General features: G+C 35.1%; 1 protein-coding gene across 15 annotated transcripts in view; it reads left to right on the forward strand.

The window, feature by feature from the left end:
• The window catches only part of LOC110463716 (titin-like), a 116,583-nt gene extending 100,549 nt beyond the window's left edge, over positions 1-16,034 (forward strand). For 13 of the 15 annotated variants that reach the window (XM_021518521.1, XM_021518522.1, XM_021518526.1 and 10 more), the window contains 5 exons: positions 333-512; positions 2,312-2,617; positions 7,333-7,464; positions 9,058-10,727; positions 11,321-16,034. In XM_021518521.1, coding sequence (XP_021374196.1) covers positions 333-512; positions 2,312-2,617; positions 7,333-7,464; positions 9,058-10,727; positions 11,321-11,362 — 2,330 coding nt within the window. In that variant the 3' untranslated portion in view covers positions 11,363-16,034. The remainder of the gene's footprint in view (positions 1-332; positions 513-2,311; positions 2,618-7,332; positions 7,465-9,057; positions 10,728-11,320) is intronic. The other 2 variants (XM_021518532.1, XM_021518533.1) reach the window with 2 other exon arrangements.

Genomic DNA, 16,034 nt, shown 5'->3' on the forward strand with positions numbered 1-16,034 from the left:
ATTTTTATATTATAATTAAATGATGTTATAATAATATATCCACTAAAATAATGTACAAGCTTCTGCTATAGGGAAAAGAAAATTGTATACAATAGCCAGATTTGTGTATTTATTCTGCAATAAGCCCACGCCTGGTAATAAGCCTATCCATATATATTGCAATTAGGTAGAAATGCCAACAAATGCTATTTCATTATCCTGCAATAAGCCCTTTAAAGAAGCCCCTGGGCTTATTGCAGGATAGATAAGGTAACCGATTTACGCTGTAGCTTGGTTGTGTAAATTTGCCAGCAGGATTTGACTGCACTTTTTTCTTTGCTTGCTATACACAGCTGCCATCCCTCCATCCTCATCTGATCACCCCTCACCTGTAGCAAACTCCCAATCAGTACCACCTCAGCCAACCGTGGCCATCACAGTAGTAACTGCCACAGACCCTCCCCCCTCCAGTCCCCCAGCAACAGAAAAGACCTCAGGGTCACCTCGCACCAACGACCACGAACTCACCACAGGTAAGCAATGTCTTGTTCCTTCATTTATCATCCTTTATCATGATATTTATTCAATTAAACCAACTAATGAGGGTATAATTGGTACTTAATATAAGCTGTAATAACCTCTAAATTGATATTCATTTCAAACAACCAGCTCCTGGCAGTCAAAGAGGTGTTAAAAAGCTCATATCAAACTTTTGATGTCAATGCAGTTACCTTGAAAGTGTACACTGAGCCAGTTATCAATATCTAGACTTGTTCAAGTCCCAAATCTTGATGATATCTCGTTGCATGTTGTATAGGGCTTTCTTTTATTTCAGTCCAGATATATATTTCAACCTGCTGTCAACTTGTGTTATGAAACCATTTTTGGGAAGTTCATAAAGTTGAATCTTGACACAGGTGATGGCTTATTAGAGGTGACCTTTTGAATAGACTCACTTTAGTGTAATATTGATATTGATAAGTAACAACGTATTTAACCTAACAAATACCATGGCGATTTCTTTTTATATCAAGGGAGACAACTCTAGCATATAAAACAGGTGTAATGGTAACGTGTAACCTTAAATGAAACTTAATCAAAGAAGACCTTAGAAATAAAAATAATTTGAAGGTTTTTATTTTAAGGGACAGATGTGTTTATTTGGTCAAATACGGCAAAGTAGACTTAAGCAAGTGTCTGTCGACAGAGACAGATCTACCTGGTAATACAATGTAAGACCTACCACCTGTCGGTCACATGTGAGTGATACATATTGATGTTTTGCAGTACTTGTTGCCTGGTTTGCTGCTGTAAGCTTTCCTGGTCTTGTCACTCTGTAACATTCCTCGGCTTAAATGAGAGATTGAGACATAGCATGATAAATAATGCGTGCACATATTTGATGCGTATTACTCCGAAGCATTATTAGGAAGACTTACCTGTCTACAGACTTACCTATTGGTAGGGATTGATCCCTTAACCTTAAATAACCCTTTCACCACTGTAAACCATAATGGACTTTACAAGATCAATGCAAAGTAGAGTCTACTAAAGTTTTATAGGGATGAAAAGGTTGAAACTGCACTTTTATGCTTTTTTGACTAGGTGAAGTGCCTTAATTGTTTATGAAATATGATATTCACAAAAAATATGTATAATACATTACTTATAATACATAAGCACTATTGATCTGATTAGAATTATTAAGGGGATTAGTATAATATCCAGACATGAATGTTATTGGGGATTCAATCAGCCCAACCTTAAAACTGCATTTTCTTGTGGTCTTGACTATATAAGAGACGATTCTGGTCAATAGCCCGAGCGATGATTACAACCATTATGATTGCTCCTTAAAGAAGTTTCGCAATGCAATATTTTGGAAGCTTTTTAATTAACTAATATCTACGTGGTATCCAATTTTTACGATAAGAATTTCAAAGTGTGCAGTTTTTCAAATCATAATTAAAAAAAAATGTTTTACAAATAGCTTCTCTTTGAGGCTATGTATACGAAGGATTGTTGATATATCAGGAAAAATATCTTCTCAAAAGGGCGATAATTAAAACAAAAAAAATCTTGTTTAAAAGTTCTGATTTGATTAAGTTAGGTTTTCTTTATCTGGTAACAGATTCATATATCCCCACTTCTTGAAAGATGTCGAACAGATAATCAGTTATAAATTTATTTTTATTTTTGGATTCCAGTTTACAAGAACTGTATTATAATGGTCTGTTTGTGATATAAACCATTGTAGATAAATTGTAAATGTAAATTGTTTTTTGGGAATTGGTCATATGATTTATTTATTTTGATCCATTTTCTTTTACAGAAGACGAGGATGCTTTAGCAGTAGCTGAGGTGATGGCAGAGTTCGACCGAGGCCTTGAGAGTCCACGAATGATGATGGTGGAAAACGACTCCATCAAAACGGAGGATATTGAATTAGAGCAGCCAATCAAAAATCAGCGGCCATGTTCATTTGTAGCTCCTCCCCCTCCTATGGAACCTCCACCTGCAGACTCGGAAACTGTAGATTATAATATTTTTATTGGTTCCCGAGTGGACATGGTCGACGTTGGTGTGGAAACCAGTGACGACAGTGGTTCCGAAGGCCCAGAAAGCTCTCCTGTCAGCAGTAAGTAGCCTGTGGAAAGTCGAAAACTTCTGAAAATCAGGGTTCTGCAAAATATTCTTAGTCACATTTTGGGACGAACTATGTATATAATGTTCAACATAGTGACTTTTTATTTGTTTTTGTCTTTTAGTTGCCAGAAAATAATAGTTCTACAAACTACATTATGCAGTATTTTTACACTGGTGTCTTTTCATCAGAATTTTGTGTTTTTGATACGCTGCTCTTGTCAGATTTCCCAGTTTGGTTAGAGTACAATCATATTGATTCTCATCTTTTTAAGCTGAATATTACATTAGCATCCCTCTCAAACCAGACCTGTTTTTTTTTTTTTAAATTTGTCACATGTAAGATCTCATTATTTGTGAATAAATTTTCAAGAATCCCTGTAGATATAACTATACAAGTTTAGTCATAGCTCAGTTTTATATACCTCTAAAACATTTGTTTCAGTAGAGTGCATTTCACTATAGCTTAGAAGAAAAAAAACACAACTTTATATTAACAAACATTTCTTTGCTTGAATGAGTAAATATGTGTACAATACCTTACGACACACTTGTGCCTGTGAGGTATTTTGAGAACCGTGTAATAGTCGCCCGGGCGTAGAGAGCATACTGACCTTGTCTTTGATATATATGCAGTCTTTTTGTTAAGATTGACAGCACAAAGTTTCTCACTATATCTTCACTCTGTTTTTTATTTCCCACATTTTTCGTGTTAAATAGGTGTGACTTTTTTAACAACTTAATAAGTGTGTTTCACCACTTTAAACACTCCTGTTAGCCTTGTTTGATGTGTGGAACCTTCAACGCTGTCTATGTTTGGGGTGGGATGCTGGACCTTTGTGAATCGAAGGTCGTAGGTATAGTTGCGAAGTCACTGAACCGTATAGAGGCTTCTATGGGTTGGGTCACTGGAACGTATTCCTGTTTACTTCAGCATGTTTAATTACAGTTTGATACTTGTCTGTCACAGTACTACCATTCAGAACCAACTATACAGTTTCCATATATTTAAGTTTTATAAAATGTTAATTTTTCCTTGGTAAAAAAACAGTGTCTTACTTTAAACCACAACTTGTAATTTTGAACTCATTGAAGCTATCTGTCAGTTATTTTAATCATATGGGGTGTTATTCACCTTAACATATTATCATAAATCCTAAAATCATATCGAAAAGTAAAACATAATTAAAAAATGTAAGTATCAAGGCTTGATGAAAATTTTAGAAATTTCAAACGTTTGAAGACAAAAGCACGAATGATACAAACTCTGAAAACTGTATGAGAACTAAAACTCTGGACTTTATGAAGATATAACAATTCAATCCTAATGCTTTTCACTGAAATTTTTGACGGGATGGATCGGGTTTATTAATTTTCAAACCCTGATACATTTGAAATTATTTGTCACAGTACCCCAATTTCTATTTCCCCCAGAAACTGGTCCCTCTCAAACACAGCAGGATCCCTCCTCCAAAAAATCCCCAACAACACTTCACTGCATGTGCGTCTTACCACCGATTACTGGATTTATTTAAATTTCGTATATTTCCTATTTGTCTTGGAGAACACCCTCTTACAAAAAGTTTCCATTGTACAGCTGACTCGGTCTAAATTCATGTTTCCCATGTCCACCTCGGAACGCTGCCTATACTCCCCCCCCCCTCCCCCTAATGCCCCCCANAAATGCTGCCTATACTAACCTCACCCATCCAACCCCCCAAATGATGCCTCCCTCCCCCATTGCAAGGCTTCCATCTCAGTATGTTGCCCCTCTAATGCAAGCTCCTAATTCACCTGTGCTAGCTCCTGCACTTATTAACACACACACAATGACAAGTGCACTGAATGACATCTGTGGTTTAACTCGTTGACCTGGAGAGGGACAGTCACTTAATCACAATGAAGGTATTCATTGGTAAATCTCTGCATCATTGATTGTTGCCCCTAATTTAATCCTGTATAAAGAAGGGCTTGTACAAATAAAGACATTTATATATCTGAAACTTGTACAATAAATTTCCAGTATTATTTCTAGTACAAATTTCCAGTATTATGTAAGGAAAATAGCCTTATCCACGTTTTAACAGAATTTTTCTGGATAATCAATCCGTTGCTATGTCAAATCGAGTTCATAAAAGGACCTTAATTTTCTTATGAGATTGAAAATTTCTTTTGTGTGCAAAGTTTGGAATTCTTCTGATATAAAATTGAGATAATTTTTCCGATGTTTTGAGAAGAAATAGCCAAGAAACCCATATAATTTTCAACAAAATTAGCTTTTTTTTGAAGTTTGAAGATATCTTAGAAACTTGTCAAGATTTGGCCACAACACCTTATAATGACACGGAGAGTACTTATGATTATTAGCATAGCTGCTTTGACATAATTAATAGTCATTAACATTCCTAAGTGCTACTAATGCATTAACATCAATATCTCATCTGTATTAATACGAATATTTAACCTAGTCTATTAATACACACAGCTAAATAGACATCATAACACATTAATTGATTTTTCATTTTTTTTTCATTTTTTTTTACTCCTAACATAATATTTGTTGTGTGATGCCCAGAACTAATTTGAACTTTCCTCTTGAAGTTTTAATTGCAATAGATTACATCTACTTTCATGACTTTTGTATGTTGAAATGTTTACAAATATATATTTTATAAGTCATTCAGTAGAGTTAGAAGGTAAATGTGAAATCCTTAGTTTGTTATTCCTTCAGTCTGAAAACAAAATTGGGATCAGCATCATTACACAATCCATATACAGATTACATTTTACAATTCCTTTTTTTATTGATTTGCTGAAAAATATTACTTGTTTTTGCTGGATCTGAAAGTACAGTGGTGTCCATAATTTCTATGTACTCAAAATACTGAAGAATAATTTCCATATTTGTGATAATTTTTGCTTTATTGATCATTAAATTTGATTTTCTAGAAATTTATATATCAACTAAAAATGTCTGAATGAATTGGATTCCACTGTAATTAATTTTCCAGCCATAACAGAATTAACTGCATGTTAAATATTGTATTACCCTGTTGGTACAGAGTATTTATTGGTTGTGGATTTATATCTGTACTATTGGATGGTCAATTTCAAATTGAAGCCTGTAAGAGTTACCTCCCTTCTGACTTCAAAATTTGCAAATTGAGCATGAAATATAATCTGATGTCTATTTAAACTGACAAGAAAACGACACATTAGCCATGGAGTCAGTTTAGACTGGACTTGAACCTGATGTATACAAACATTGTATTATGTTGCGTAATTTAAAATGTCCAATTGCATGAACATATATATATGAATTACCAGGTGTTTACAAGCAGTAGAACTTTGTTAACTCAATCACCCCTGAAGACTTTCAATTCAAAGGTTGGAAAAGTTTATTATGAAATTTCGGGGGTGAATGAGTTAAATGCCCAAATTTACTTGATCAACATTAGATCATTAATTTCATAATTTTAGTTACTACAAAAGAACCTAAATAGTGAACATCCAGTTTTAGAGAAAACCCTATCCATGTGAAAAAAATAATACTTCATAAATACCGTTATTTTAATTTGGAAAAATATATTTTGTGGAAATATAATACATGGAGATTGCTACATTGAAGAATTTGTAGGGTGTTACACAGTTCTACTGTTTTGTGGCAAAGCCTTGTTAGCTTAATAACTCTTTAAAGCAAATATTTATGCGGAAAATTAGACGAAGAAAAAATGAAACTGTTATCCTTAAATGTGAAATTTTCAAAATAAATCATTTAAAGAAAAGTAAATTTCAGATATCTGCTTAGTTTGAGATCTTCAACAGAAATGGATTTCTTTTTAAAAGATCTTAATTTTGTTCCAAATTTTTAATTTAAGCTAACAATACTTTGAACATATGTGTCCAAATGTCCTAGCATCCTGGAACCTATCATCTGCATGACATAGATGTGGGCTCAACTGCTTTTTTGGATCAAGGGTGATAGGTTACTACTGGCCACAAGGATTATCTAAGGTGCCTTTATTCCTACTGAGATTCACATAAATTAGTTTTCGAAATGAATTCATTTGTAATCGAGAATTTACAAAAAAAAAAGAATTCTCCCAAAAAGTTTCACATGATGAGAAGAACTATACTTCTGATAGTTTTGGCAGAATTATGAACTTGATTCTAAATTAATTTATGTAAATCTCAGCACTGCAACCTGCAGATAACATGATATATATTGAAATAAATATATATATTCACCCAATATGTGATATATTATACATATTGGCTTGCATGTTCAATTAAATCTACAGTATAGGAAATCAGATAGAGTGTCAGAACCCAAATATATAATTATGAAGTCATACAGTTACTTTTTTGAAAAAGAGACTGATTTTGAATTTAATGGTAAGTCAAGTTAATCTTGAATATTCAAAATTTTCTTTGATCTTTTTTTTTTTTTTTTAAAAATGGAACTTTTAATTATCATTCAGTAGAAGCTGGTATAGGAGCTAAGATTTTTTTTTAACCATATACAAATGAATTGTGTTGGTCTTTTTTCTTGTTTTACAAAGATCAATGTGTGCACAAAAGCGGTTCTACTTTATTTGATCCTGTGGTGTAGATATTACACAAATATATACATGTACATTCCCAATACCTCCTGTTGTGTTGACATAGCTATGCTTGTGACCACGCTTACCTCCCCTTGTCTGTCTACAGTCCACAGTCGACCTGAGAGTCGTAACAGCGTAAGCTCTGTTAATACTATTGAGGACATTAATATGGCTTTTGAGCTCACCATCGCCGTGGCAGAGCAGGCTATGAAGGACGATACTGATAACGACGAACAAGGTACTGCCGGGAAACCTAATGTTTACCTAGAATAAAAATCACAAAAAATGTCACATTTCATAGTAACCAATTCCTCATAATAGCAATTGCGAAAATGTCATATTTCATAGTAACCAATTCCTCAAAATAACATTTGCGAAAATGTCGTATTCCAAAGCAAACTGTGTTTCTCAAAATAACAATTGCTAAAAATGTCAAATTCCACTAAGATGTTAAGTGAATCAAAGTATTTTACAATGCAAAAAGGCTTGAATCACCAAAATTGCTTGATTCACCAAAAACTTTTGTGTCACCGAAATCGCCTTCAAAATATCTTGATGTGCGCTTTAATCTTCTTCAAAACATCTAGTAACATCAGTATTTCTCACAGCATTATCGAGTACATGCAATCACTGGTATAACTCGTTCCTTAGGAACGCTACTTGATAAACCTATGGACAAAAATCTCATTTTTTGTGAAATAATAAATAAAACCTTCGCAGAAGAAAATTGTATATCTTTGGTGAGTGTGTAGATGCCTTGATGTCTGTGGTGAAATCTCTGGCGGATGAAACTGTCATGCATGTTCTATGTCAGTGGTGTAGCTTATGACTGTAGGTTGTCTCACTGGCAGGGAGTATTCAATATATTACTTTTTACCAGACCATTTCTTGGCAGTATTTTACAATGGGATAAAACCGTAAGAATATCGGCTGACAACTTCTCTTTGTTTGCGTCCCAGTACTAGGAACAACTTCTTGAAACATTATCTAAAAATAACTGTAGGAATTGTTGATCCTGTGGTGAAAATATTGATTATTCAATATTAATCAGGGTGTTTGTCCTTCTGATAAGGGAGTTAGTCAGAGAAAACTAAAACACCCCTTAATCAGGAATTTAGTCCTTCTGACAAGGGAATTAGTCAGAGAAAACTCAAACATCTCTTACTTAGGGAGTTTATTATTAACTCTTTCTGACAAGGGTGTTAGTCAGTGAAAAATCATACATCTCTTTATTCAGGAAGTTTGTCCTTCTGACAAGGTAGTTAGTCAGAAAAAAACTAAAACATCTCTTCCTGAGGGAGTTAGTCCTTCTGACAAGGGTGTTAGTCAGAGAAAACTGAAACATCTCTTTCATAAGTTTACAGATAAGACAGAATTAATCACTTGACAGAGAGTTGGACCTTGTATTCAACATTTACCTCTCAGTTTGTTAATCAGTCTATATACCAGCTCAGGTGATGGGGGGAAAGAGTGGACATATAGCTCCCGATAGGTTTTTGTATGAACTTGCAGCTTGTTGCATTACTTTTTGAGCTTGCCTTATCCAAACGGCCCTTGAGCTATCACGGGGAAACAGTATCGATTATGACATCAGTTTTGACTTTGGTTATCTTTGTAACTACAAGTGCCTGGTTCCATTCTTTTAGCCAGGTGATTTCTCGGTCACCTTTTGTACTATGTTTTACTACTGATGGGGATTAAAATTCTACCTCAAAGAATGGTATCCAAGTACATTACATGTCTTCACTCCTTTCTTCTATATTGTGATAAAATGCCTTTGATTCCAAGAAGAGAACTAATTTCTCAGAACACAATATGCTTTCTATTTCAGATGGGAAGAAAGTCAAGGAGGAGGCGTCCAGGTTTGTCAAAGATATGGAAAAAATGAACCAAGAGGAAGTTCCCATCCCACAGGAAGAAGTTATCACCAGGGAAATGGTTCTTGCAGAGGAAAGTTATCCAACTCAGAGGGAGAACCAGGCTTTAGGGGAGGCAGATGATATGACAAAAGAAGAAAAAAGGAGGAGCAAGTCGGAGGACTATGAGGTGTCCGAGATCACGTACAATGTCATGATTGATAGTGCTCCGCCTGAATTCCAGGACAGCGAACCTGTCATGGAGGGAGTAGTGGATTACAATGATAAGGATGAAGAGGAGGTTACAGAAACAATTGAAGTTTTTTCGCCTTTTGAATATATGAGGTCAACCTGTCCTCATGATTTAACTGATGGACATGCCCGTGATGATGAGGAAGTGAAACAAAAGGAAGTTCTAGTGTTCAATGTAGAGGACCTCAAAAGTCCAGAATCTCCAAGAACTAGTGAGGTTAAGCCAGTGGCTGAACCTCCTCAACCTCCAAAAGTGGAAGTTATCAAACGACCTCCAACGCCTCCAAAAGAAAAACAGCCCGAGGCTCTTGTGTTCACTCTTGATGACTTACAAAATGTTAATTTCTCTGGTGCTAGGAAGAGGGAGGTCCAGCCTCCTCCACAGAAGACCAAGCAACCCTCTGCATTGGCAAGTAAGGAGGTGATCAAACTAGACAAAAAGGAGGAGGAGGAAGAGGAGGAGGAGGTGGAGGTTGTGGTCCGACGTGTGTACACGGAGGAAAATGAGGGCTTCAGTAACCCTGTTATAGATCTAGACAGCCTGGGGGTCGAGGACCGAGGCGAGATCAGTGTGAAAGACAGGTGCACAGAACTATCCTTCTCTCCTAATTCTGAGGGCGAGCAAGAACATGTCCTGGAAGAGAAATCCATATCAATGATAAATCTTCCGGCAAAGCGACAACAGACAGGTGGACAAGGGGAGGAGGTCATCCAATCTGTGCGGGTAGAGAAATCCCATTCCCCTCGTGCTTTATTCCAGGAAAAATCAAATGACCAGGTGCGCAGCCAACACAAATTGAGTGTGAACGATTCTGGCCTGGATATGGAGATGAACGGATCTGAAGTGAATGAAGAAGAGATTGGAGAAGGCCAGAAACAGCAGGATCTTCAGAACCAATTTTCGCAGTGGCAACAGCAGCTTGTTCAGAATCAGGCACTTCTGTCATCGACCGAGAACCTCAACACAGAGGACAGCTCTACCCAGCTTCAGGCCCAACTCCAGGCTCAGCTCAAGGCCCAGCAGGAGATGATGCTTAAGATGCAACAGAGCATGCAGCTCCTTGCATTGCAACAACAGAAGGCTGAACGGGAACCAATACCTGCCAAAGTTGAGCTCCTTCAGACGGGTCCTCAAAAGCAGCAGGTGGTTGCTACGCCTGTCACGCCTCCAGCAGCACCACCAGCTCCTCCTCCTGCACCGTCGTTGCCACAAAATGGCAGTGTGAAGACAGGAGGCAAGGGGATTTCAACCCATGATGCCAAACCTGCATCCTCTTTGGTTGTAAAACCCAAGGGCAAGGGTCGCAGGATTATCGAACCCCCAAAACTGGACCCCAGGGAGGAGCTCATGATTGCCATTCGTAACTCCAATGGAATGAATTCCTTGAACCAGGCAAGTATTTCAAGAGCTGTTTAAGTGATATAGATCATAGTTATCTAGTTGCCTGTTTCAGATATTGTTCTATTTTCAATAATTTAAAAATATCTGCAACGGAAATGTATATAACATTGTGGCTTTTTAGGCAACTTTCTCCTATAGCATTTATGATACGTTACTAAAAATGCACTATCCATAGTATCTATAAGAAGATAAAATGTGCATGCAGCATAGTGGAGGGGGCATTAAGTTATATTAAAGTAGACTAATAAGTTCAAACATATTGATTAAAATAGGAGGCAGGACAACTGTGGCTGGGGGGTCATGTGGTCCAACTGTCACTAGCCTTCCACCACTGGGTAGCTGGTTCGATACCTATGTGAGGCAGTCACCAGGTACTGGCCACAGGTCTGTGGTTGTTTCAGAGTTCTCCATTTTGCCTCCACCATCTAAAGCTGGCATATCCATAAATGACCATAGCTGTTAATAGGACATAAAACCGAAAGAAATCAGACATAACAAAATGTGATGTTACCGATTGATCATTACTATCCACTTGAAGTCTTACCTTACTTCATTTCATATTTCCTAATTGTCTCTTTTCACAGGTTCCAGTAAAGAAGACAAAGTGGCATAAAGCACTACATTGAACGTGACTGTACGTATGTTACAGTGGTTTTGGTTGGATAGAGACCTACACCTGGGAACAAGTCTATATTAGGGCATAGAATCGCCTTGTGTACAAGTACATGTCTATGCAATATATGTGTCAGTGACTATACCAGGTTGTTGATTTCTTGTGGAATATATTGATCATCATGGAGACAGGTGTCGCATGACCTGGATATGGACGTCATATGACATGGAGACAGGTGTCACATTACCTGGATATGACGGTCACATGACATGGAGACAGATGTCACATGGCCTTGATATGGACGTCACATGACATGGAGATAGTTGTCATATGACCTGGATATGGACGTCACATAGCATGGAGATAGATGTCACAATACCTGGATATGGATGTTACATGACATGGATTCAGGTGTCACATGACCTGGATATAAATGTCACATGACATGGAGACAGGTGTCACATGACCTGGCTATGAACGTCACATGACCTTGTGATATCACTTGATTTGGATACATGTTTCATTGATATGATGGTATATTGTTTACAAGATGTGACATATTTTAATAGATTGGAGAAGATTATAAACAGTACCATTACTAAAAAATATCCATTTCTCCATCTTTCATTTCAAGAATAAGGAGAGCATGATGAGTGTTCTTTTAAGATTTGTATAATTTAACCTGACTTTGATAAGACAATTAAAGCATTTTCATGCCAAACTTTTGGATTGAATATGGGGATGACTTAACTTGGACCTGAACTTTTTTTATTGCAAATGCTTGCAGGTCTGAATGGCCTGAATGGCTTGGGTCAGAGCAAGCTTTATGAAACCAGTTGTACAAGACAAGAGCACTGTACCGCCTAGAGTTTTTGTATTACATTCTAGATGTAATTTACCTTCAAAATTAGCCAGTCAATCATTTTTAAACTGGGCAGTATCGTTTTTTAGAGCAATACATCTATAGGCCAATGTGTTCAGTGTGTTTGTAGTAATGCATTTTCTTCAACCAATCATTCCCATCTTCAGATGTCAGAGGTTAAATCGCATCAACATGCATAAACAGTTGGATCTGAAGGGGAGTTACAGGATTGTAAACAGGCATTGATGGATTTTAATCAGATATGATCATGAGTTTAGAGATTTTGTGAAGTCTACTTATTTCCACATTTCAAGATTTTTATTTAAATAATCACAATGATGCAATAATTACAAGAAGTGTACTTAATGATGTAAATGTCGATGATAACTTTATGTTTGTGAAATTTTGTACTGGATAAAACAAAATCATTTTTCGTTATATTTTGTACCAGATAACATTTGATACCTAACTTATGAAGATTTTAGAGTAGATTTTTATACTAGCAGTTTCTGTATTTGCTTACAATAAATAAATATTGAAACTAAAGTGTTAATAATCCACAGTTCAAACATCTATATATGAACATGGTGTGTTAATTTTCATTAAAACTGTGGCTACAGATTTATTTTACTTTGGAGGGACTATGAGCCCCTTTGAGATGAAACAAATAAAATTGAGGCAAATATTTCATTTTGGTCTGAAAATTTGATATGTACATGATTTTGTTTGTCATCAGAAGTGCCAAATATACATTGATATTTGTACATTAATGTATAATATTGAAAAATATTTCTTTGTTAAAATTGCATTCAGGGGAGATAACTGTACTTATCTTGATTATTTCTTAAGTAATGTAGAGGTGGCCTGCCTGAAGTGTAATTGAGGAAAATCTCTGAAACTTTTTCACAAATCTAATTTTGAAATTAATGAGTACAAGCTTTCATGAGGCACCATAGTTTAATGAAGATTTTTATACTGTTGAGATATCATTGTACACAAAATTTTCAACTATGGGCTGGACCTATTGCATCTATTGAGATTTTGCTTTTAGGAATAAAACTTTGAATGTTTTTGCTCTGATACTTCTATAATGCAAAGAAAAGAACTTTCAAGAAATGTCTTATAGAGCAATTTCATAATTTTTCATTTCAAATGCATGTAATATAAAGTGTTACCATGGAAACTTACAAGAACTAGATTTGTTACTATATTTTTGTTTTATAAATAATGTACAAAATCATCCCCCCTCCCCCAGGAGTCAATTGACTAGTCTGCTTCAAAAGTTGCCAATTCCATTGTGGGTTAGGAAAGGGGTGTGAAGATTACATGATATTCTTGGATCAGAAAAGGTCGACTTCTGACCTGAAGAGCCAGTATTTTGTGATGTAGCTAGAATAATTTTTAAGTCCAAGATATAGATGTACATTTTGTAGATGGTAAAGTGCTATTTTTATAAGAAAATAACTATTTTGTACAGTTTGAGCAGTCAGTTGGTTTTAGGAAGTCTACATAGATGGTGTAATGTCTTCAACAAGTCTTTGAAAATCCAAACTGTGTCAATGTTCTCGCAGAATATTCCTTGATAAGAAAAAAGTTAAGGATATCAGAGAAATGTCAAATGGAAAATGTTGAAGAACCTTTTGTTCCAGTTTTTGCATTGATTTCCCTAAAGAAACCGACTATCAGCAATGAAGGATCTGAGTTGAATACAGTGTGTTGGTTAACACATACAACACCAAGAAAACCTGCTTAGTTGGCAACATTTGACAAATTTGTATTTAAAATCAGACGGCTCGTTTAAGAGTTGTTGGACAGACGGCGAATGTGACACGTAAGGTGTTGTTGCCATGGAATCACAACACACATGTCATGGGACGTATCATTACTTAGCAAGTGCAATGTTTATTCATCAAAGTTTATATATATATTATTATGTACATGTAATATTACGCCCCTGTGTTTTGAAAAAGATGAGTCCTGTTGTAGTTCTGATTCATCTTAATCTGTACATATATCAACCATGTCTTCCCATTGTTTGAACAATGTAGATAACAAGATACATTCATCTGCATATTATATTATTTCCACAATAAAATTTACATACTGTACATCTTTCACAGTATCTTTAGTCTCAAAAATAATGAAATTGGGCACATCCAAATTTGAAATTTTATTTCAACCCCTAATAGTAAGGTTCCAATGAAGTTTCTATAGTAACTGTAATTGAAGTATTCGAAAACCAGTTATTTCCCATCTTTTGCAATCAAAGGTATTCAATCATTGAACAAGAGATATGCCTTATTCTTTGTTATTTTATCTTGCATTAATTTATGTGATATCATATCAAAGAGTTTTTAAAATTATGATAAATGGCATTTAAAACTACAAATATTTAGTTGAAATATGATTAAATATGTAACATTATTGAATTCATTTATGACAAAATTCAATGTTTCCTAACAAATGTTATTGCATTTCAATGGATTATATGACGACTTGATTACAAGAATATGCCATAGAAAAATTAAATATCAAACCAACATTTAACAATGTCACTCAACTATAAATACTAGAATAATTGAAATATTTCTTCTCAAATTTATTAATAAAGATGTGGCTACAAAATATATAATTTTATCTTAGAGTTGAGTTCCTACAGATCTTTCGATATTTTGATACCTTGTCATAATGCATTTTTTTTCTTGTTATGAATTGAAATATGGCGTAGTGAAATGCAATCATTATAAGATATGAGGCATTTTAATCGCTTTTAATTGCATTTTGTTGGGTGTCAATGCGATGTAAGCCATACCAGGGCCATGCAGTTTCTTTGCATGGATAAATGATGAGTCTTGCTTTTAGAATCAGAAATGAACAGCAAACCTGTTTTTATTATTCTGCAACTTATCTTTAATCTTTTGTAATTACCTGGTAATATGCATGGAATGTTTTGTGATACTGGAAAAATAATCATAGCATTTAATATATTTAAAAAAATATTTGCTGAAAATCAACAGGAACCCATTTTTAAGGTATGGATATATATTCCAACTTTATATTGTCCAGAATGAATGAGCTAAATGTATTTAAACAAAATAAAATTCACAAGGCAAGAAACTTTTCATTGAATCAGATTTTTAATGCAGAGTCAGCTGATGCTTATCAACTGAGATAAATATTCATACATTATTTCAGGGCAGCCTTTTATGTATATATAAAAAGTAAGACATTTTTAAGTCATGTTAAAATTGAACTTATGAGATGTTCATGGAAACTAAGATAACATTTATAGTTCATGTGTACCAAATTGTATAAATTAAAAGTATATGTAAATATTTATGATAGTACATTCCAAAAGATATCTCAAAGTTTACATGTTTTGTGACAAGTTCAGCGAGAGGTAATATATATATATGTACGGGAATGACTAAAGGTCAAACAGAGACGGATGCAGGATCAGATTTATTGTATACATTTGTTGGGACAGGGATGCTACAAGTCACAAAGGATCGGAGAGAAATCATGTCAGATATATTGTTGGTCACTTTATGTCAAATAGTTCACAAGATCAGTGTTATTGATTAGTTTGTCTGTATGTGTCTTGTCTACCTGTAGGAGTTATCGTTTAGTTTTGCCTGCATCATCCTTGCCCCACTAGTGTATTCCATAAATATGATCCTGTCCTTGTTGATATAGTACCAGATGACATATACACAGATGATTGTATGACACTTATAGTTATTGTAACAAAATATTATTATATCCACCTATGGTTATTATTAAAATCTGCAGGGTTTATTACCAAACCCCAGATAAACTATGA

Source organism: Mizuhopecten yessoensis, unplaced genomic scaffold, assembly GCF_002113885.1.
Source record: "Mizuhopecten yessoensis strain PY_sf001 unplaced genomic scaffold, ASM211388v2 scaffold10921, whole genome shotgun sequence".
NCBI classification, from domain to species: Eukaryota; Metazoa; Mollusca; class Bivalvia; order Pectinida; family Pectinidae; genus Mizuhopecten; species Mizuhopecten yessoensis.